General features: G+C 46.2%; 1 protein-coding gene across 4 annotated transcripts in view; it reads right to left on the minus strand.

Moving 5' to 3' along the window:
• Nucleotides 1-1,611: 1,611 nt before the first annotated feature.
• The window catches only part of LOC144731264 (membrane-associated guanylate kinase, WW and PDZ domain-containing protein 2-like), a 135,313-nt gene continuing 113,423 nt past the window's right edge, over nt 1,612-23,501 (minus strand). For 3 of the 4 annotated variants that reach the window (XM_078612303.1, XM_078612304.1, XM_078612302.1), the window contains exons 17-25: nt 22,349-22,440; nt 20,860-21,049; nt 19,769-20,047; nt 19,307-19,474; nt 18,899-18,980; nt 16,286-16,340; nt 15,600-15,743; nt 15,288-15,426; nt 1,612-9,807 (exon numbers count right to left, since the gene is read on the minus strand). In XM_078612303.1, the coding sequence (XP_078468429.1) occupies nt 9,530-9,807; nt 15,288-15,426; nt 15,600-15,743; nt 16,286-16,340; nt 18,899-18,980; nt 19,307-19,474; nt 19,769-20,047; nt 20,860-21,049; nt 22,349-22,440 (1,427 nt within the window). In that variant the 3' untranslated portion in view covers nt 1,612-9,529. Of the gene's footprint in view, nt 9,808-12,753; nt 12,789-15,287; nt 15,427-15,599; nt 15,744-16,285; nt 16,341-18,898; nt 18,981-19,306; nt 19,475-19,768; nt 20,048-20,859; nt 21,050-22,348; nt 22,441-23,501 lie in introns of all 4 variants that reach the window. The other variant, XM_078612306.1, reaches the window with a different exon arrangement.

A 23,501-nucleotide genomic window follows, 5' to 3' on the forward strand; every position in this document is an offset into this window, starting at 1 on the left:
CCAGCAATGTGTGAGATTCGTGGCGTTGCCACTACTTGTTGACAATGTTAAAATCAGCCTCACTAGACTCAACACTTAACTATATTTCCAGAGTGAGATGAACTCCTGGTGGGGGTGGGTGTCAGCATTTTCAAAGTTCAAAACCATTGTTGGCTTACCCACAAAGTAGTACTTATTTTATCCACCACCTTGCAGTGCTCTCTTCACTTGTCTTCACTGGAAGCTACCCAAAGATAGCTTCCATTCCGTCCCAAGTTCGATTCTTGACGGTCTTCCTCCTAGCACCTTTAAGTGTTCTCTCCATCATCACCATTTGCGCCTCCGATAAGCACAGTTTTTTTACATCGGGTGCGAAGGCTGGTCACACGTCCAAAATATTGCGATTTTATCCACTTCACCTGACTTTGTAGCCACGAGTCTTGGTCCATGTTTATTCTGCTTTCTTGCATGATCTTTATAACATTTATCTCCAATTTATATTAATCTATGCCCGTCTTATTATGTAGAAATCAGCAAAGTATATATCTGTGGATAGATCATGTGCAACGGCCAAACCCGTGGTGGGATGGGACCATTTTAAGGCAAAATATATTTGAGCAAATCAATATTTACTTGCAACCATTCCGAACACATTTTAACAAAAAAATTGAAATTCACTGGTTTTCCAATTCACAACATCACCACTCACGCTTCTTGTAACAAAAAAAAGTTTTCCATTTTCATTTACTGCACCCTATGCATTTACAAGGTTCCACGTGCAATTTGGGAATGTTGGTAGTGATGGAGTGGGATACGTAGGTACAACTTTTTTCGCACCGTACGTATCCAACCATGCTAATTGAAGGTGCGGGGGAAAGACAGCAAACTTAACACAATTTAAGCATTTTTAAACATTACTTTTCCAAGCAGGATTAAGTCTGGGTAGTCTTTGGATTGGTAATCACCATGCCCAATAGGTTCTCATGGAGCTGTGGGGTTACATGGACAGTTAAAACTCACACTGACCAGCGTGGTGAAGTATGTCCAAATAACCCCAATGATCCGCACAGCACGAGGAGGCTGTCATCCAGCAGAGGGTTGACAAAATGGATTTGCATTAATTTTCCAAGCCACATCTGTATAAAAGATGACGCCAAACGAATATTCGGTGTTTCTTGTCATCCTATGGTCTTAAATAGTTATTGCTCTTTTAAATGTGAAAGTATTTTCCCCCTTCCTACTCTGTAGGTTTTTGCGCCTGTGCTGTGTCACTGTCCGAAGCGTTTTCGGGGTTGTGCCACTGCACGTTGGTCGGTGCGATGTCCGACGTTTCGCCCCATGTGCTTGGGAGCTTCTTCTGGAACTTGTTTCATTTCAGGAGCGGTCTTCAGTTCCTAAAGAAGATGTAAACATGTCGAGCGAAACGTCGGACATGCCGAAACACGAAATATAAATCCGAAAATACAGCCAATTTCTTCTCTGTAGGTAATGTACATAGCGCATACACCTGCAAACATTCTGTACTACGTGTACATTGATCCCTTGTGAATTGTGCATTGTAATGTTGTACCAATAAACCGTAGGTCCCCATTCGATCTTGCAACAGCAAATTACACGCAAACACTGGGACGATTTGACATTTTGTACAATTCATTTTTGGTGTACACAGAAAGATATACACATACACTTTTAAATCGCCACATTTAACGTACACATGCAAAGCTTGACTACAATACAGTATATTATTGTCATGTATGTACACTATATTCATAAGCATTTGTCCAGGACACTGGTTAAAATACACTTTAAAAACGGAAACAATCTGTCTTATTTAAAAGTGTGCTGGGCAAGATTCAAACGTCAGCTTATTACAGCATATAAAACACTTACCAGTGCTACGTTTGTAACAGTACCCTTTGCTTACCAGCAGCAGAAATATAATACTCGGCATTGGTAGGAGACAGTCACCTCTGCTGTCCACCATCTTCAGGAAGATGGTCAGTTAGGGGGTTTGTCACATTAAGTCTCTTCCACGATTTAAAATTGGGAAATATCTTGCCGTTCTTTACAGTACAGTGTGCACGCTTCTCAATGGACGAATTATTTCAGTTGTCACTGGTGAGTCCACTGATAACATTGGTTTCATGAGACTCGGCCATGAGGGTTTCTCAGAATTAAAATCCTTAGAGTGGCCTGCATTGGTTGACTCCAAAATTGTGCAAAAAAAACCCCCAGTAAGTATTGCCAGTTGTAAACCTACAGCAGGAGCAATGCCCTGTCCCTCTGGCATAATTCAGTGTCTGGTTATCCAAATCTATCCCACGAGGGCCCTCTTCCAAGGTCAACTCAACCATGAATTATTTACCCAGAGATTAACCTCCTCATTGACCAATCCTGAAAGTGGGGCCTGATCAAGGTCTAACAAAGCACAATCAACCCTTAAAGGAACACCTGACCAGAGAAACATGACAAGGTGTTCAATTATTCAACCGACGAGGCAACGACCACACAGTCCGCTTCATTGACCGCACCAAGGAGTAGGTGTTGTAAAGACAAAACGTGAAAGGTGAACAGAGGGACAAGCCACGTGTAGGGTTAGGTTTGGGATCACAGTCAGGGGTAGAGGCTAGTGCTAAGAGCTGGTTGGCTAGTGGCCAGTCTGCTCTGCCCCACCAAATGTGGCCTTTTCACTTTTCACCGTGTTTGTTTTCGAGGTTGAGCCGTATTTTCTCCTGTGATGTGTTTGCGGGCTCGAAGCTTCTTCAGGAATCCGAGGAAGCTGCCGGTACGTGGAGCATAACATCAGGCCTCGTGCCAAAACAACACGCGGCACAAGTTTAAAACAGATCGGACAGAAACCCCAACTTTTTTGTCCCTTTTCATTTTTAATGTTTGCAGCGCCCCTAGTGGTCCTTCTCCATAACCATATCCACCGAAAGGCCATCACAGTGACACTGCCATCATAGCAGACGACAGACTGTTGAAATTATGCGCAGATGAATTATTCATGGGACACTTGCAACCTGCACTGGCCCACATTTATAGTGCGCACAACACGAGGATCATGAAATAAAACCCATGTAAATGGAACAGGGTAGCTTCTGATGCTCAATATTGAGTACATTCTCCAGACAATACAAACCGCACAGAGGCTTTCACCGTTGGACGTTTCACAGGACCCACTTAGAAAACTCAAGCGGAGCCTTTTAGAAGGTTAGGGGACAATGGCACTTTGCGTGCGGGCGTTAAAACACAGCGAGCACATATTCCAACTGCGGCCTTGGGTAAAAAGCGTGGCTACTCACACCTCTTCCAAGAACACGGGCCAGTGTGTAAGAGTAGGTCAAAGTTCCCGCTAGATGGGCTCTCTAGAGCTCCTTCTACTGGAGGCCATTGTGCCAACAGTGACGTGAACAAGACATTTTAACCTTCTTGGTTCTTTCGGTAAAGTCACGTGACTTTACCGAAAGAACCAAGAAGATGAATCCCTGCAGTCACGAAAGCTTTAAATCGAAAGACATTTTAAGGCTGCGCTTTTACTTTGAGCTCGTGTGCACGTGCACACTTTTGCTCAACGTCATGCGCGCGCGTGTAAAGCGCTAACAAATTTGGCGACATCCCTGACAATTTGTTTAAATGTTGAATGTGGTCATTTTCCTTGGCAGGTTCAAATAGAGGGTTGTTAAATACACGTCATGTAATTGTAATTGGTTATACTATAAGCCAAATCTGTAAATGACAAAAAAAAAACATCACAAAAGAAAAATCAATGCAGGCTAGAAGCTAGCATATTTAACAACATACAAAGTTGTGCAGCATTGCATGACCAAAACGCTCTCACAGGCTTATCCAGACCAGCAGCTCAACTGTTTTAGTTATTTTGAGGCGGTGGTCTGTGCAAAGTGTTGGAAAATGAAACCTAAAAACCTCAGGTATTGACATGCAGGGCCACCTAGGGGAGGAGAATGGGCACTTTGCCCTGGGGTACCACAGTGGCAAGATGTTAACTCCCTCGCCTGGTAAGCAGGAGGTTGTAGATTCGATTTTTCTCCGGGTCCTCCGGTTTATTTTATTCCTCCATATTTAGAAACATGCGGTTTTGAGCAGTTGGCTGCTATAAATTCGCACATAAGCCACTTCGTTAAGCTATCATTTGTGGCCAGGTCGCTTCTTAAAAAGAGCTATGGGCTTAGTGGGCCTTACCTTGTAAAATATATATATATATTTTTTGTTTATTCACAAGAGGCCTCTTTCTTTGTCACTAATGAATAGGAGCGTCATTCCCCTGGCCTCCAATCCTGGTACCCAGAAAGCTCTGGGCAGCATCGTTTGCATTCACACTTTTTTTTTTTTAACAAGACAGTCCCATCTGAAGTGTGCTTACCACCGTCATTATTTAGACCTAAAAAATGTATTGATTAATTATAGGTCCAACATCCCAGCTTCTTCCATAGATTAATGAGTAGCAGTTCTTGATTGCCCCGGTATTACAAGTCGGCACATGACGTCTATTCATGTAAACTTTGGCATGAGATTGTATGTATATCATGAACAGGTACAGCTTAATAGGCTGACATCCGTGTACAAGACTACATGCTAAAGAACAGACAAAAAAGGGATTGAGAATGGGATAACATTAAAATATCTATTGGGATTACTTAACATAAACCAATACAAGTCGGTGCATAAAATGAGTGTGCAAATTATACAACGTTTGAATGCCTTGTGAAAACTATTTGATATTCAAAGGTAACTTTTCACTTTTTTGGAATATTTTAATTTATTATTGTTAGTGGAAACACTCCACACTTCTGGACACTATCTTTCCTTTGTCTACGTAGCATCAACTGTGATTCTGAAAGATCTACAAAGCAATGTACAATGACACAGCAGTCATGGTGAGTATTTGGAACCAGGTCAGTGTTTTGCCACGTACTGCAGAGAAGTAAGATTATAAATTGGCCGATTTGGGGCAATGAGAGATAAAGATTTCATATTGAGCGAGTATGTGTGAATGTATTCACTAAACATCTTCTGTTCAAGCTCATAGCATCAGTAATACTTAAAGTGGTCACACTTTTCAATACATCCACACCTATGAACATGTAGAACAATAGGGACGCATTGAGGCAAAGATTAGCAGACAGGCAGGCACAAGTGACACACTGAACGATATTATTACCATATTGTCTGGAATATAAGACACTTCATTGCCCCCATATTTTCAAGCACATTTTGTGGGATGCATAATTTTGATAATCGGGTAGGCGTGTGTGTGCGAGACCAGATTTGTATCACTACTGGATTCACACGCCCAAGTTTGGGGTGAGTTTTACTTTTTAGAGCATCTTATAATTTGGAGAATATGGTAATAATGATTATTCCCAAAAAAATAATTATCCTACCCAAGATCAACAGATATAATGCACATACCCCTCATTTATTACAATGATAAATGCATAAAAATATAACTGACAGCCCTTCGTCAATCCACTGCTGGATGAAGGTCTCCCCACGCCATGTCCATCATGAGTGACCATTCATAAGACAAAAATCAAGCACTGGTTATTACCCACAAACTAGTTTTCCATTAACACGGTTCTAAACAGTAAACATTTGAGCTGTGTGAAACCGCTAATTAGGAGGCAAATGTATTTGTTCTGTCAATTGCAGTCAAATATCAATTCCTTAGAAAATCTGCAGCAACTCAAAAAATGATTTGCGATGAATATTATTAGTAAAAAAAAACATGCCCCAGAAGTTGCAGGAGCAAGAACGAACTGCCGTGTCACTTACAGCTCTCCCACACAGACACGTGGCAACAACTGTTGGGGCAGGTGAAAATGAACTCATCACTAAAAGTTTCTATTGGCGCAAGATTTAAAACTCGTCCGGTGCCGCACAAATGCAATATGGTGCTCTGGAAGCTAAGGTTTTTTTTTGTTGCAATGTGTTTATCCGTGAAACTCCACAAAAGCCACTAGACTGCGTGTTTGGTCGGGAGATGACAGTATTACAAGTGGGTTAATTAACCGTTCTCTGTGGACCTCGGGAGTGTGATTAATTCGTTTGTACTGTGGGTTTTATCTAAAGTACAGGCGAGTTATTTTGGGGCTATATTTCCACTTGGCCCAAATCTGGGCAGGAGCCCAAAGTATTTCCATGGTTCCTAGGAAGAAAGGTTGGGGCTTATATCTACACTGCCAGTCCTGAGCTAGCAACTGCATAGGGCAAACCAATGTTGACTCTCCACAAAGTGGTACACTAATGCCTTCAGAAGGATCATGCTTCGAGTAGGACCCCCAATGGCATTTGAGCTCACAACCGTCCTAATGTGAACAGAGTGGCGCTTGAGCGTAGCTCCACCCGTGTGTTAGTACAAGGCGATCCGTTTATAGAAACCCCACTAATTTATGATGAACCGTCATCTGCGTGTTGGATTGGCCGAGGTGGAAGAATTGCGTAGCCCCCCCACGTTTGACGACATTAACGCCTACTGGATTTTGTTCCTGTGAAGCGACGTCAAAGACAGTGTGCGCACGCGCGTGGGAGAACCGCGATGACACATCAGCTACCTCATTTAAATTGAAAACGAATTTTTTTCCAAGTTATTTTCTGTTTAGTTTGTTGTTTTCCCCCGCAGCTCTGATTAGCATGATTGGCTACGTACGGCACAAAAGAAGTTCAACATACATACGTACCTCAGCTCACGCATAATTCAATGTTTGAACCATTCAGACTGACCACCTTTGACAGAGCGTTCGGGAGAGAGTTTTAAACAATTTCATTATTGCATTTAGATTGGTCTAAAAGCTTTGATTACCTCACTATGACTTCAGGTGGGGCATCAATGCAGTTGAGAGTTGCATGACATACACATAAAAATGTTCTCAATTAGTCTGTCACTCAAGCACACTTGCGTGTTCACGATTGTGAAAAATGATATGCACTTGGCAAGATGAGCAAATATAAATATATATATATAAAAACAAGGGATGTTTCCCTAATTTCCAGATTGGTCCGAAATATCCGAAAATCAGGCCTAGATACACTTGTTGGATTGGTTCGAATTGTATTTTTCTCTATCGATCCAAAAGGATGTCATCACAGGAAAAGATGTCACTGTTCTTATGCCACATCAGTGTTTTTTTTTCCCACCACGTGGTATCGTGGCATTGGGTGACATCACTTTTGTTTGCAAAACATCTGGAATAATCATATATGTGACCCACAAACAATTTGACATCTCATCAGTCGGATTTCAATTAATAGGATGAAAACTTTTCGTTTTCAAGTTTAGCAGACACACACACACACTCACAGTGGTTGTCATTTTTTGAAGCACACAAAATACTTTCAGTGGTATTGGTCTCCGCAAGGCTGAAGATCTGAAATCCACGCGCTTGAAAAATGGATGATCAGGAATCGGCTTTGACTCGAAAAATACACTTGGGACTTAATTCACGTTTTGGTGGAAAAGGCAGTTTCTGCTGATGTTTTGTGGGCAAAGAATGGCTAATATTCTGCAATTTTAGAAAAAAAAACTGAAATCTGATGCCATTTTCTTCTTCGTTCACCCACGAACCAAACCAGTGGTTTTTACTTTCATGTGAAATTCAATAATGTTGATTGTAACAATATTCCGAGTACAAAAATACAATGTAAAAAAAAGTCCATTGTTTTACGATGGTCTACAGTAAAAAGGTGAACTCGTGGCTATAAACGGAAATAATATTTGTGAATGCGTGCAAGGAATGTTTCTGTATACTTAAAATAAATACAAAAACTAAAAGTTTAAGCAAATTACAGTAGTGAACGGTGCACACGAAATATTCCCAAAGATTACATAATCAGACTGAGGGAGTCTGTAAGCTGCATTAAACAAATCATACAAGCCATTAAGTGGCAGAATTAAATGCTATCGTATAATTATTTCAGAAGACAAACGAAAAAATGATAGTAAAATTTATATATGTTTAAAAGACCCATGGCTAAATGTAGATAAATGCCAGTGTTAAGTTGAATGTGGCTTGCCCATGTGATAGACCACTTGCCCTGACGTCTACAGAGCTATTTTTGGAGATGTCATAGTGACTTTGTGACTTTCTCCCCATTCCTAAAACTTTGCAAGCCTCCTCCCGCAGGGAGGGCTTTGCATGCATGTCTTAGCATTCTCAAGTCGTGCTGTGCACCGCTCGGATGCCCGATAACATTATTATTCCTCTGCCACAACTGCCGGTCGGACCCTGTGGCCCAATACGGCGAGAACTGGCTTCGACATTCGCATTAACGCTTCTTGGCACGTTGCTCGCACGAACCAACATCGTTCGGGATAGTTTTCCTGCGTCAAAGCAACGCGAGGGCGATTACAAACGCATCGATGACGGGGGCCCCCCGTTTGGTCTGCCGCTGTTTCATGCCGGCAAAACTGCACCAGACGCGAGGAGTGACCGTGCAGGTTACGAGAATTTGGTTCAAAATCGGAGCGTCGCTGTTTTCGCACGAACGCGAACAACAAAAATAATCATCCGAGCGCCCAGCGTGCACGGAGCCCTCATCGCATGGCTGCTAATGGGCGTCGCCCGGCACATCGTCGGCGTCCCCCACCCATGAGCAAGGCGACGGAGTGCTGCAGCTGCAGCACAACTGACTCTGTAAAAGTTTGTGTGAAGATTGTGCAACAGGAGCGGACCGGGGCTCGCCGACGAAAGCAAAATCGGCAAGCCGGCCGAGGGATTTCATTTGCCGCGAGCTTCATCAAGGGGCGGACAACGTGAAACGCGGAGGCGCGCGCCGACTCATCGCAGCGGCTATGCAGCGGCTACAGGGATGATGATGATAATAATAACAATGGGCATTACGGTACTTCACATGGAGGGAGAGCGGGTGGCCGTGGCGGTCACGTAAAGAGGTAGCAGCGCATGATGCATGGAGGTGATGCTTGCAGGTTACAAGAGAAAGCGAGCCCGTACCACTTCGTTTGTTGAGGGGCTCGCACAATCTGGTGGGGGGGGGCACTTCATTTGTCGGAGGGCAGGCAAAAAAAGCTCGTGCACACCAGCACAGGGGGTACCTTATTACGTCCAGCATCGGTTACAACTTGTAACTCTTTTCCACTGGCACAACAGAGCCGTGCCGGGGCCGTGCTGGGGCCATGCCGAGCCAGCCCGGCGGCGGCTCAGGAGGCGACGGGTTATTTTTCCACTGCAGAAGCAGAGCCGAGCCGAGCCACAGATGTCACAACCACAATGGACGAGTCGAGGTGTACACAGATGGACATGGCGATGCCGTGTTCTCGGCGTAGCGACCGACATGACACACAACGAAAGTATAATTATCCCCACCCCTGGTCCTGCTTGGCCCCAAGACCACAGTTTGGTTCTGGCTCGGCGCAGCAAATAGCCATTGGAAAACCACCTGTTACTGTGAGGGCCCCCGTGCTGGCTTCGCTCAGGTGTGCCAGTGGAAAAGGGGGTATCAGAGGCTGTGTTAGCTCAGGAGGCCAGAGTTGGCCGGGTCCGTATCCCGGCGTCACCGCCGCGGTGGCCGGCTACTTGACAACGGCAACTCTGCTCAGTGCCGGCACCCTCCAGGGTCCCGGGGGTCCCGTGCTGGCACGGGGCAGCGAGTCCGCCCGCCGTCGCCGCCGGGACGCGAGCTCTCCGGGGGGAGCGCATGGGGTCGAGGGCTGGGCTCGGACGGAGCCGGCTCGGCCGCCGCGCGACTCCGTCGTCATTCCCTGGCCCAGGCGATCGCGCCGGTCGAACGGGGAGGAGGGGAGGAGGCACAAGTCCCTGTCCCACGTTCTTGGCGCTCCCTCGGAGGCATCTGCGGCAGAATCGGCAAAGATGCGGGCGAATAAACTAAACAGAAACTCAAATGTTTGTTCATTTTACCAGGTAAGGCCCACTGAGCTATATAGCTCTTTTTCAGAAGTGACCTGGCCACAGATGATAGCTCAAAGTGGCTTATCGCGTGGAAATTTAGTGCAGCCAAATACTCTAAACGAGTGTTGATTCAAAATGTGGAGGGGAACCGGAGAAAAATCCACACAACCACAAGGAAAGAGACATGCAAACTCCAAAAAAAAGGCATTAGGGTCAGGATTGAACCCACGACCTCTTGCATACCAGACGAGCTAGTTAACAATTCGCAATACTCAAGCCGCCATGACATCAGATTATTTTAGAGATGTCATCGTCAGCACGATGGCCGATTACAATTTTTTTTTGTCCATCGCTCGACCTCTTGGATTATTCGTGCCAGCTATAGACAACACAGCGTATGATGACAGCAACACTTGGCAGATAACGATGGCTCGTCGATTGAAGCGGACTCTCTGAAGTTTGCAAAATCAAATCCATTAAATACTTGAAAAATGCGAGATATATATAAACTCGTGGCCGGTAGTGAGCGATGCTTGTTTTCTATCGGCTTTAGTGTCAGGCACCAACGATCAATTAAAATTGGTTTATCGAGAATGCAGGACTTGTATGTGTGTTTTTAGCATGAGACTTAAACCAATTAAAACATTTCGGTTGAGTAAAACCAATCGACCTCCGGGCTGTACATTTTTCAGGGCATCGAACTTTCACGTGTTGGTTTTTTTCAGATTTTTGTAATACTCAGGTTTAAAGAGCCGTGCTACATTTCAGCTTGCGAGCACTTCCTGCGACAGCGTTAGAATTGACATCGGTCACTCACGCACTCATCGAGAACAACGACCGCCTTGCGCTGTAAGCGATATCGATCACCGACAGCAGCAACTGTTGGAATAATGCATTGAGAATACGGCAGCGCGCGTAGCTTCTGCGCCGGCCGCGCTTGTTTAAAAGTTTGTAGCAAGCAATACATTAGCGGAGTGCCATTTAATTTAACCTTCAACTCCCGCCTCCCTTGCGAGCTTGGGTTTCTCTCAGGGAGCGAGGGAGAAAGCCAAGTGGAAGCGGTTAAACACACGCCAAGCCATAGGCTAACCCCCCCCCCACCCTCCAACTGCTGGCAGTGCCAGCTAATTGTAACCAAGCAATGTCATTTCTCGGAGTGGTCCTTAACGTCACGTTCGGTCGGAAAACGATTTGGATTTTTGGCCAGAACCAGCGTGACGGCAGAGGCGGGCGGCATCGCAAAGGGACGTCTCCTAAGCACAACGGGTCAGAGAATACGCCAGGCCCGGAAGCCACCGTGAACAAACAAGTTGTGCTGCCACAGCTGTATAATTGTGTGCGTCATCGTATGTGGATTTTCACAAGCATCCTTCAAGGGATGTCTCTCCCGTTGAAAATTGGTGTCAAAAGGCCGCCTCCACGCACGAGCGAAGGTGGTGGATGTAAATCCTCCTGAATGTCCCCAGAAGGTGGCACACACTGTCTCGAACTAAACGTGTGGGTGGCAAACCAATCATTGCACGCGTGATGCATCACACGCCTGCCAAAATCCATGGTCGAGATTCAATACAAATGTTATTCCTTTTTACATCTTGTTCCGAGCGTGTTTTTGGCAAAGTATCTCTCTTTTGTTCTGTCTCATTTGTTCCATAAGCCTAAAAGGTAATGTATGCCTAATAATCATCTTCAGCCATGATCAATCCACTGCTGGATGAAGGCCTCCACATGCCATTGCGATCCAGAATGGTGCTGTGATACCACAATCCATTTCCTCTCATGCACGTGATTGCCGTCTCTACGACAGGTCTGTATATATTCTGAACTTCTTTCGCACCGTACATAGCCAACTGTGCTAATAGGAGGTACTATTGGATGTCTGCTTTGGCTGCCATTCCTTTACCAGTCTCATCCAACGGTCATCTGTTCCAGCAGTGTACTGCACAAGGCCAGTTGCCACTATTTCTTTAACAGCCATCATGTGTATGATGTCTAAATCGTGTCCACCCCCCCCCCGCAAACCACGCGTTCCTCTGTCTGTCTCGGATTGCAAATTTCATTATTAGACAAGTGGGTATGTTGCTTATCATGATACAAAAAAAGACTAAATCAGCTCTCCGGAGTGCTCCTTCCTGCTCTTGTTCGCCTCCATTGTATCATTTTGATCTCAAGTCGCCTTCGAAAGTTTCCCTAGGAATATATATTTTAAAAAATGTTTCCAACTGTGTTCATCGAAAAAAAAAAAAATCTTATCCCACTTGCTTTACACGACTTTTGCTTTGCTCGTATTTGTCTTGAGCCCAACTGTGCAGCCATCTCTATGAACCCCTTAAATCGTTCCCTGTAGTTCATTCCTGTTGGTTGATATCAAACTACAAAGGGTGAACAGGTACAGGTGCAGCCCCTGCAAGTGCTCACCCACATCACTGCTGGCCGAAGGGGATCCCACTCGAGGGCGCTCCAGAGGAGCCTCCGTCACGGGGTTATTTTGGCCTACTCTTCCACGCAGGCCAGACACCTTGGTAGAGGTGGGAGTACCCCACATTTTCCACGACCACAGGCGCCGATCGACTGTGGTGAACCCATTTTACACTGTTGTTTGTGGCGGTGGTTGCGGAGGAGGGTGCGATTTAGAAAACTTGCATCGTTGTCGTTTCAACTGCGGCACACCGGGAGGTGAAACCCAACCGGCAACCTCTGGATTGCAGGTCCAATTGTGCCGACCGTTACACTGCTGTGGCAGCATCCGACTTTTTACACCATCGCTCGGGTCAATTGAAAAGTGAAGCCAGATTGCACGTTGGGAAAAGCCAGCATTGGTTCCGAGTAACACACAAAACAGAAGCAGGGAGGTTAAAACAAAACAAAATAGAATGGCTTAATGTTTTACCTTTCACTAGTGATGTCACATTCCTAAAAGGTTTCCTGAAAACAAGAAGAGAATTGTTAGTTTTAGGTGAAGAAATTAAAACCATGCAAGTGTCATTAATCCGCAGGGCCACCGAGACTTCAACGGTAAACCAAAACGTATTTATTCATGCATTAAAGACGCAGCCCAAGAAAACGATTGCTGCGGTTACGTTCGTTAATTTGGTAATACCACAAATAAATATTGCCTCCTACTGGTAGACTATATTCGTCTGTGCAATGTAGGGCCTTTGCCATAGTCTTGCGTGATTGTGGCCCAAGGCTTTGTGTCCTGGAAATTTACATCGAACAGTTTTTGGGGTTGTCCCCCTTCCTCATAAAACAGAAATAATAATTATTACACCTCTACATTTATTTTGGAGATAAAATGAAAACCCCGAGACTGATAAAGACTTCCTCTGATCAGGTCCTGATTTTAAAGCCCAATCATCCAGGACCACCCGACGTTTGCTCTGCATTAATATTCTTGACGTGCGAGTACTCCGCGGCTAAAACATCAGGGATCATTACAGTTTGTACTGCATCTCGAACTAAAGTAAATATTTTGTTAATGTCTGTTCTTGGCTGAAACATTATAACATTCATTATTAAATCCAGTGCTCAACTTCAGCCAGAAACAGTTTTAGTTGGCATGCCACATCCATCTTGCCATTAACATAGGATTATTATTATGGATAGGCATACCCTGTGCTCTGGTGCTAGTGCCTTACGGCAATAATCCATACCCCATGATAGCCTTCCAGTGCGTTCCGGAATAAATGGCATGAGAAATTTAGCTCGGATTAAAGCGAACTTGAGGCCACCGCAGTTAAAATGATGAACAGCATACGAACGTGCGCGGTGAGTTAGCGGTTAGCATCATGGAGAGGCATATGCGTGATAAAGCAGTCACGAATAGAGTGGTGAGAACGTGATATTTGCGCAAAAGTGCTGCGAAATAAAGTCACAGACAAGAAAACATGCTTATAATCCGACGAATATGGCAAAACTTATTATTCCAACAAATAATCCCCACTGAAGATCAGAAAATGCGCACTTCTTTAAATTATAAATTTAAATAAAAATAAATAGCTCACACCACTTCGTGAATCTACTGCTGGATGCAGGCTGCCCCATGCCATATCGGTCATGGATGTTGGTTGACCATACTTCACCACACCGTGTCAGTGGGAGTTGGTAACTGTGATGTTGGTTTTATATAGTATTCGCCATTGATGTTATCCGTGACTGGGAAACGAACTCGGGTCACTGGATTCGTATTGCAGTACATTAACCACGTATGCCATCACACGCAAGCGGAGCGATTACTCCTGCTTGCAACTGGAGACCCGGCGATTTTACATTGGGCAGCTCGAGGGACCATAGCCCGTCGCTCCAATTAGCCTTCGGGAAATAGCCAAGCAAGCAATGTCAGTGCCGACGGTTTAAAAATCGACAGGTTATTGGGAAGAGGGTAAACAAATGATCGTCAGCTGTAGAGTAGAACAGGACAGTTAAATTTCGATTGACAGCTTTCGTGACTGCAGGGATTCATCTTTTTGGTTCTTTCGGTAAAGTCACGTAACTTTACCGAAAGAACCAAGAAGATAGAACAGGACAGTGTAAGGAGAGAACAGGAGGAGGAGTCACAGCAGGGAGAGGATATGAAACATTAAAAGACGTACCAGGCGTCTGTTTCGCCACGCATAAATAAAAACTCCACTTTGGTCCATCAGCCTATAGCGGCCTTCTCGGGCAATGTTTTTCAAAAGCATTCGATCTGTACGTAGTCAACCGTTGCTAACTCCCGATTAGCACGGCTGGCTATGTACGGTGCGAAAAAAAGTTCAACCTACGTGTATAAACAGGCTGAAGGACAAAAAGGCTACGTTATTTATATATAGCACAACGGAACTTTGTGTTCTATTACATTTGTGATTGCAATCCAACGTGTTTACATAAACGGCCGCTTTGTCAATCCACTGCTGGACGAGGGCCTTGCCACGCTGTGCGGGTCGTGCGGCGTTATTAGACCATACTTCACCACGCTGGTTGAGTTGGTGGAAGTTGTTGAAGACTGGGGGCAGCATAGAGGCGGAGGCATGGAAGTAACGCGCAACTATGTGTTTTGCTGCACTGCCCACAACGGAGCCCCCATAACAATCCACCATCGTAACGCATCTTTGTATGAAAATGTCTTATTTGTTCTGAAAGCTTCTACGTTGAATGGAGTGGAGGCACAGACTAAGATCATAACACAATGCTACGCGTGTTCATATTACTCCGTCCATAAAGTAACGGAACGTTTCAGAGCAGAGTTTTTTTTTAGCCTAATGGCAGGCACCATTGTCCCTGTGCGGCATAAGACGATTTAAACACCAGCCTGCAAAAGTGCCTGCCAGCAGGGGGGTGGAGATTACTGCGCGTTGATTGCGATCGAGTCATTTTTTTACACGGCATCGGCGGCGAGGGTGGGAAAATTTTTTGGCAAAGGCAAGCGCCCCACGCGACCCTCACCGCAGTCTGGCACTTGGCCCGTGCCACGCTTCAGCAGGAGCCGTGCCCTTCGGCCCCCGCTCTTGATGAGCTCGATGGCGCGAGCGTGCATCATGTCGCGCGTGCTCTCCCCGTTGATCTCCATGATCTGGTCTCCCACCTATGGTCGCGCACGCACACACGCACGCAAGACAAATATCCCAATCTATAGCCTTAAACGCAATTTTACCAATGCTATATTCAGTTCAAGTTTCCGGCACTTGCGCCCGTCTCGATCTGAGCATGGAGCCAGCACCACTTTTTGCCTGCTGGCTGCACAAACGCGGGCTTTACCCTCATGCGGCTCTGCCTGATGGCAGGGCCCTCTTCGGCCACGCGCAGGATGAACAGGTCCATGCTGTACTCCTTCCCGCCGCGGATACTGAAGCCAAATCCTGTGTTGCCTCTCTCCAGCTCTGCCACAAAGTACTCGCCGTCCTGCGAGCAAAGACAAAGATTGAGGTGCCGCAGTGGCGAGATTGTTAACTACCTCGCCTGGTATACAGCAGGTCGTGGGTTCGATCCCGACCCCGACAACTGCTGCTGTATATTTCGAGTTTGCATGTTTTCTGGGCTGTCGCGTGGATTATTCTCTGGGTCTTCCGATTTTTCCCTCGACATTTAAAATCAACGTGCGTTTTGAGTACGTGGCTGCAATACATTTCCACGTGATAAGCCACTTGGTTGAGCTATGATTTGCGGCCAGGTCGCTTCTGAAAAAAAGATCTATACATCTCAGTGGGCCTTATCTGGTGAAATACAAATAGGTTATTTTAGTTTTCCCCCCGTGTAGCCTCTGTAGAATGTTCGGGGCAAGTGCTATTAGCAAGCACTGGTGATGACTTGGGTAGTGTCGCCAGGGTGACATCTGGCTTAAAACAAACAAAAAACACATGACAGTAATGTATCAATGTGGCCATAATCAAATTAAATAATGTTGAAGGATAAAGGGATGCGACCGAAGGAATGAATGTCAGTACCGAGGTAGATGTGATAGATGGGAGTCTTGTGTCCTGTCTTGGCCGGGTTTCCGATCTGTAATTTCCACACGGAGATGCATTTGTCAAAATGCATAAGCGCGCGCACACACACAGCTACATATACACGCGCACACACGTAACAATATATATGTACACACACACACACAGCTACATATACACGCGCACACACACAGCTACATATACACGCGCACACACGTAACAATATATATGTACACACACACACACAGCTACATATACACGCGCACACACGTAACAATATATATGTACACACACACACAGCTACATATACACGCGCACACACACAGCTACATATACACGCGCACACACGTAACAATATATATGTACACACACACACACAGCTACATATACACGCGCACACACACAGCTACATATACACGCGCACACACGTAACAATATATATGTACACACACACACACAGCTACATATACACGCGCACACACGTAACAATATATATGTACACACACACACACAGCTACATATACACGCGCACACACACAGCTACATATACACGCGCACACACGTAACAATATATATGTACACACACACACACAGCTACATATACACGCGCACACACGTAACAATATATATGTACACACACACACACAGCTACATATACACGCGCACACACACAGCTACATATACACGCGCACACACGTAACAATATATATGTACACACACACACACAGCTACATATACGCGCGCACACACACAGCTACATATACACGCGCACACACGTAACAATATATATGTACACACACACACACAGCTACATATACACGCGCACACACACAGCTACATATACACGCACACGTAACAATATATATGTACACACACACACAGCTACATATACGCGCGCACACACACAGCTACATATACACGCGCACACACGTAACAATATATATGTACACACACACACAGCTACATATACACGTGCACACACACAGCTACATATACACGCGCACACACGTAACAATATATATGTACACACACACCCACTAGCTGTGACCAAACTACCCGGTCAGCACCTACCCTCAGAAGTGAAGCAGGGTTAGGGGCCTAGATATTTGCTCGCATAGCCACCATGAGGTGTTATCGGCTGTCACAGGGCGACAATGTAGGCAGCATCAGAAGGCGGTAGATGAACCTCCATTGTTGGACTGTAATTCTATGCCCCACATTCATGTTATTCACCTGCACCAACACGCACGGACCAGTGTGGTGAAGTATGGTCAAATAATGCCCACTATCTGCACAGGGAAAGGAGACCCTCATCCAGCAGTGGATTGTGCATGTACGCCAAAGTTGTCGTAATTACACGTCGCACTAAATTCAAGATGGATTTCCGTTGCTATTTAGCTTCCTCAACTCTTCCAAGTTTCTAAATCACCGGCAGATCTCTGCCCACTGATCGATTAGACTGATGAAGAGGCTTTCCATCACATGACGAAGCTTGAGGTACTACTTTATCCTGTCTGATGGGTATTACTCTCAACGGTTTTCTCAGTGCATGTGTGGGCTCAGAAGGATGCCTTTGCAGCCCTGAAAATGTATTATAGATCATGACAATTAGTAACACTAAACGCCACGGTGGCGAGATGTTAACTCCCTTGCCTGGTATGCAGGAGGTCGTGGGTTCGATCCCACCCCTGACGCCTGCTGTATATTTAGAGTTTGCAGTGTCTCTCTCCCCGTGGTCGTGTGGAATTTTTTTCGGGTCCTCCGATTTTTCCCTCAACCATGAGAAACATGCGTTTAGAATATTTGGCTGCTAAAAATGCCCACATAATAAGCCACTTCCTTGAGCTATCAGTTGTGCCCAGGTCGCCTGGCAAAATAAAAAATAGTTTAGTTTAAGTACTTACCATTTTATATTCAATTCTATTTTTTATAAATCATCATGAGCTGTCTAGGTGGATTATGGGTAATGAGACAATTAACCATGAGGTGAAAGACAGCATTTCATCACTTAGGAACGATATTCTTGGCCCAAGTAAAACCATTCATCTGCTTTGTACAAGAATCTCACCTCATCTGTCACTGAATGACTATTACTATCTGGATTAACGAGGCACCACACAACACACACAAAGGTGGCCCTATGCGACCCTCACCGCAGCCTGGCAATTGTCCCCGAGCCGCGTTTTCGTGATAACGCGGTTGTTCTATCTGGGAACACTTTTCACGCGCGGAACGCATCTGTTTCAATGTAGAACAACTGCACCATTATAGAATGCGGTTTCTGAGCAGTCGACAACGAACTCATTTCTTGAGCCGTGCGGCTGAGCGGTACGATACAGTACGCGGAATGATACAGTACGTGGAATGATACAGAACGCGGAATGATACAGTACGTGGCGTATCATCATCTCTATCCCACCATGGGATGAATGCAGGCTAATTTTATAGCGCAAAACGTGGTTCAAATTTGCATTGTTTTTATTTATTAAGTCACGCCCTGTAACGGTACATGCAAGTAATTCCTCGCTTTACGCGGCACTTTTCAGGAAGGCATCTGCCGTGTTCAACGAGGAATTACCCGTAGACTGAACGTGTGAAGTTGGGAGGTCTCACCGGTTAGCGAGCAGGAGGGCAGGCGATGTAGACGCCAGATTTGGCTTGGAGGAACCACTCAAAGAGGGGGAGACATTGGCATCTGAAATAAATGGAATCGGCATTCATTATTACGACTCTCGGCGTACCAATTAAAATAAGTCGAAAATAAAGGTCTAAATTAGGTCAACAACCGGGGATTCAACAAAAAAACCATTCAAACAAAAACTGCCGATGAATAATAGACTTGAGTTACAATACTGTAAACAACAACAAAAAACAACTCCAGCTCTTTGGCTCTTTCCTATTTCAAAATGAACCAATCTCAACATTGTAACTTCTAAACTCTCAGCGCTGAAAATAATAGCACTTAAACTGCTGGGGGGACATACAGCTTAGGGCGGATTTAAGTGAGTGGGGGGGGGGCACCTTGCGCGGGGAGCACGGAGAGGGTGATGCGCAGCCCCGAGTCGCGGATGAAGGTGACGATGTCGGCGTGGGGCATCCCCACGATGGAGCGCCCGTTGAGAGCCACCACGCGGTCCCCAACTTTGAGCCTCCGCCCACGCTCAGCAGGGCTCCCCTCGATGATGTGACCTGGGCTCGGCAGGGGGTGGGGGGGCAGGGGGAGCGGTTGAGGAGGGAGGGGAGGAGGGAGGAGGAAGAGGAGGTGCAGGAACAAGAGGCAGATTCGATCACCATAATCCAAACTCAATAGTTATTCATAGGGGATGGATTGCCGTTTGGGAACTGGTGGGACCCGAGCTGGTTTCCAAGTCGTCGACACAGCGTGGGCGACTGCGTGAGGGCTTGAGGCGAACGAAGGTGGCCAATTTTTTGGCGCTCACGCTCCTACAACTTTTTTTTCCTTTTAAACGCTCGTGCTCTCACCGATGCTGGCGCCGCCGTCAGGCCGGCTCACGGACGAGATGATGATGAAACCGAAGCCTTCGTTCTCCTGCCGCTGGATCACCACGTCGTATGGCTGCGCGTGCCCGCCGGAAGCGTCGTCGGCCCCCGGCGGCGGCGTGAAGGCCCGTCGCGTGGCGGGACCCGGGTAGTGCTCGGGGGATGGACGGCCTGCCGAGGCCTCGGGGTACGAGGCCTGCTCCCTCCAGGGGGGCCCGCGCTGCACCCCGTCCCCTCCTCGCCCGTCGCCCTGGGCGCCGGCTGAGAGGTCACACAGTTGAGGTCACGATGTCGACGGCGACAGCGGTCAAAGCAATCGGTTGTTATTAAATAAATGGGTGGGAAAATATGCCTCATTCGCAAATTTCTCCCTGCACATCAAACATTTAAATATTTTTTGTAAACATCCCATCAAGCCACATGGCCTTCTGGGAGAGCGTACTGGGTCAATAAACCAAACTCAGGATGGGTATCTACATTCAATGTCTCATCAGCAAAATCATTCTTGCTTTTTTAATTGCAAAACTTTGGTGTGAAAGATGCACAATTCCTATCTCCCAATTAGCATTTTTAGTCTTCTTTAGTGCACGGGCAGCCTCTAATCACATTTGTAAAAACATCTTAGTCTCCGTGTTCACTGAGACCCATTAGTCTGGTGGGCAGTAGTCGTAGTCATCGTCACGCTTCGTGGATTTCCATGCACTCACGGTTATCGTCGACCAACATTAAAGCAACACACGGTTGACGAATATTGCCGTCACTAATTTCCTTAATGAAATTAACCCTTTCTCGTTCCGAGATGACTGCAAGTTGCAGGATGGGTCCCGTTCCCACTTAATCTCGGAGCCGCTGTTTTTAAAGACACTGTACTGTACTCATCCGCAGAGAACTGCAGCGACATAACCGCACTCACTGTACAATAGCTGGCGCCAAACTGTGCCACACACCCTCCCACATGGCCTTTTACGTCCGAAAAAAAGGGAAGACGTAAATGTACGTCTTTAGAACGGGAAAGGGTTAACATCGCGCTGGCGGTGACGGTGCTGGCGGCGGTAGTGGCGGCGTCGGCTCACCGGAAAGGGTTGGCCGGTGGATGGTGAGCGCCACGAGCCCGTTGCGTGCCGCCTGCTGCATGAGGCCGATGACGCTGCGGTGAGACTTCCCCGACACGGGGATCCCGTCAACAGACACCAGCTCGTCGCCCGAGCGCATGCGGCCGTCCAGGTCGGCCGAGCCGCCCGGCACGATGGCTCCGATGCGGATCTGAGGACGGACGGGTTGCCGAGCGGGTGCGGCCCATGGCCCATGGCGGGGGGGGGGGGGGGTCAGAGGGCATGGAGGTTCTCACCCGTGACGCAGATTTCCTCCACAGAACCCAGGGACATGTGGTGTGCCTGGGACTGACCGTGTGGCTAATGGGCCTCCTCCTCCCCATCTATGGAACCCATCTTTCCCAGAATGTTGGGGACTCTCTCGATTTGTTTGCATCCATCTGTGTAGCTTATCTGCCTTTTAAACTATTTTTATCTTTTCAGTTTTTTCCCCATTTTATTTACAAAGGATTTTATTTGTCAAGAGTTATATTTGTTAAGCATTTTGTTTAAAGATTTGATTCGTTAAGTATGTACGTATAACTTTTTTCGCACAATACGTACGCAAAAAGTAAATCTCATTTTCAAAACTGTTTTTTTTATGTTTAGTTCGTTGTCCTTCCCCCACACCTCCAATCAGCAGGCTTAGCTACGTAGAGTGCGAAATAAGTTCCACATACATTGATACGAAAGGGTTAAACTGAGTTCTCAAGAGTTCACGGTCTCAGTCAGGATAACAGTCACTGAATATAAAAACAAAAAATCGCTTGTTTTTATTACTCACATTGGCCAAATGGCAGCCCTGCGATTAAATCGGTTTGAAGATCATTTGACTAAGATTGTTGCAAGACAGCAGGGCACGGCGCACTTGTGCACCCGTTAGTGCGTGAATAATTAGGGGGGCCTGGGGGGAGGAAGGTATAGTCAGGTTACCGAGACAGGCATTAGAGTGGAGCTCATAGGTTCGTGACAAAGGGACGATGACCAGAAGGTGGTTATACCGTGAGCACAGTTCTCTTCAAGGTCAGGTATGAACCATGAAAGAGCAGAGATATCCAGGGGGGTGATAGTGAAAAGTGGTCGTGTCAAAGGCATTGGGCATGATGGCCTCTTAAAAACCGTTTGATTGAGAGAGACCTGTTGTCTTAATGGGTTCTCACACGACTGTAAATAAAAGCTCTCATTGATTTGTGGTTGCCGGGAAAATGCACAGGCTTGTAAATCCATACCCGTCTGCCTCCCACACTGCTCCCCAACTGTCCACACTTCCCTTGAATGGGTGCAAGGGTTGACGGTTCCATATTTTTTAAAAGGTAAACCATGGGCTTATGAAATGAGTTTAATAAAAAAATGTATATCCTATGACCAAATCGGCAGGGGGGGGGCGCGGGGGGTGGAAGGTCAGCACCAGGCGGTTCAGGTCGGCACAAAACAAACATTGCAAAAACGCTTAAAACCCCGCGACACGTACCGGCTGACCAAGCTCCTCTCCTCCGAGTATCCGGAAGCCAAACCCGGCCTCCTGCCTCCGCAGGTGGATCGTGATCTCCTGGTAACTGTTTCCTGCTCGCGCACACACATACATACACACAAACACACACACACACATACATACACATACATACATACACACACATAAATACAAACACGTGACGACGCATCCTTGCGGTCACATCCGTCCGTTCGTCCGTCGAGGAAAGGGGTGCGTCCAATGTCGGTGCTCACCAAGAGCCCCATGCAGCTCAAGGGGCCATGGTTTCATGAAAATAATAATCGGAGTATTTATGTACAGCATGTTGAACTTCGTTCGCAGAACTGTACGAAGCCAACCGTGCTAATCGGAGGTGAGTAGATCAAATAACAGCCGAAATCACATTATAATAAACATAACAAGCCAATTGATCATAACAAAAGATAAATCAATCTATCCGTCTCGATCTTGTCTGCAAATCGAATCTCACTTCATCTCTCTTTCCGTCTACATTTCTCACATCTCAATACTCATAGGTCTCGTCGAGAACAACAACAATAATAATAACGAGAATGCAATTTATAAAACGCACGCAATATTTCGCAGAGAGGTTAACGACCGCAATATCTCTAGAAAGGAGAGGGGGGGGGGGCTCCACTGCGAGAGGGCATCATCACCAGTGGGTCTGGTCCCAACATCACAGGCGGGAAGAGGCTGCGCTGCGAGCCGTTTTAGTTCCGTCGAGACGAAAACTAAAAAAACACGGGCAGTCCTCGACTTCCGAACACAATTCCGTCCGGAGACTCGTTCGTAAGTCGGAACACAGTAATGTACTTTGTATTTACATGCCCACACACACAGTCACTGACAGAGCGAGGCTGACTCATATGTGTATCGCGGGGGCAAGCTCAGCTGAACAAAATAGTCAATGCAACAAAAAAAACCAACGAATTTTCCACAGAAGCTAGTTCTCATAAGCGCGGGTGTCCATAAGTCGAGGACTGCCAGCATTAAACTAATTTATATTTGACCAGGTAAGGCGCACAGAGCATTTTTAGCTCTTTTTCAGAAGCAACCTGGCTATGACACATGACAACTCAACGAAGTGGCTCATCATCGTGTGGAAATTTATAGCAGCCAAATGACTCTAAAA

Source organism: Lampetra planeri, chromosome 38, assembly GCF_965212315.1.
Source record: "Lampetra planeri chromosome 38, kcLamPlan1.2.h2, whole genome shotgun sequence".
NCBI classification, from domain to species: domain Eukaryota; kingdom Metazoa; phylum Chordata; class Hyperoartia; order Petromyzontiformes; family Petromyzontidae; genus Lampetra; species Lampetra planeri.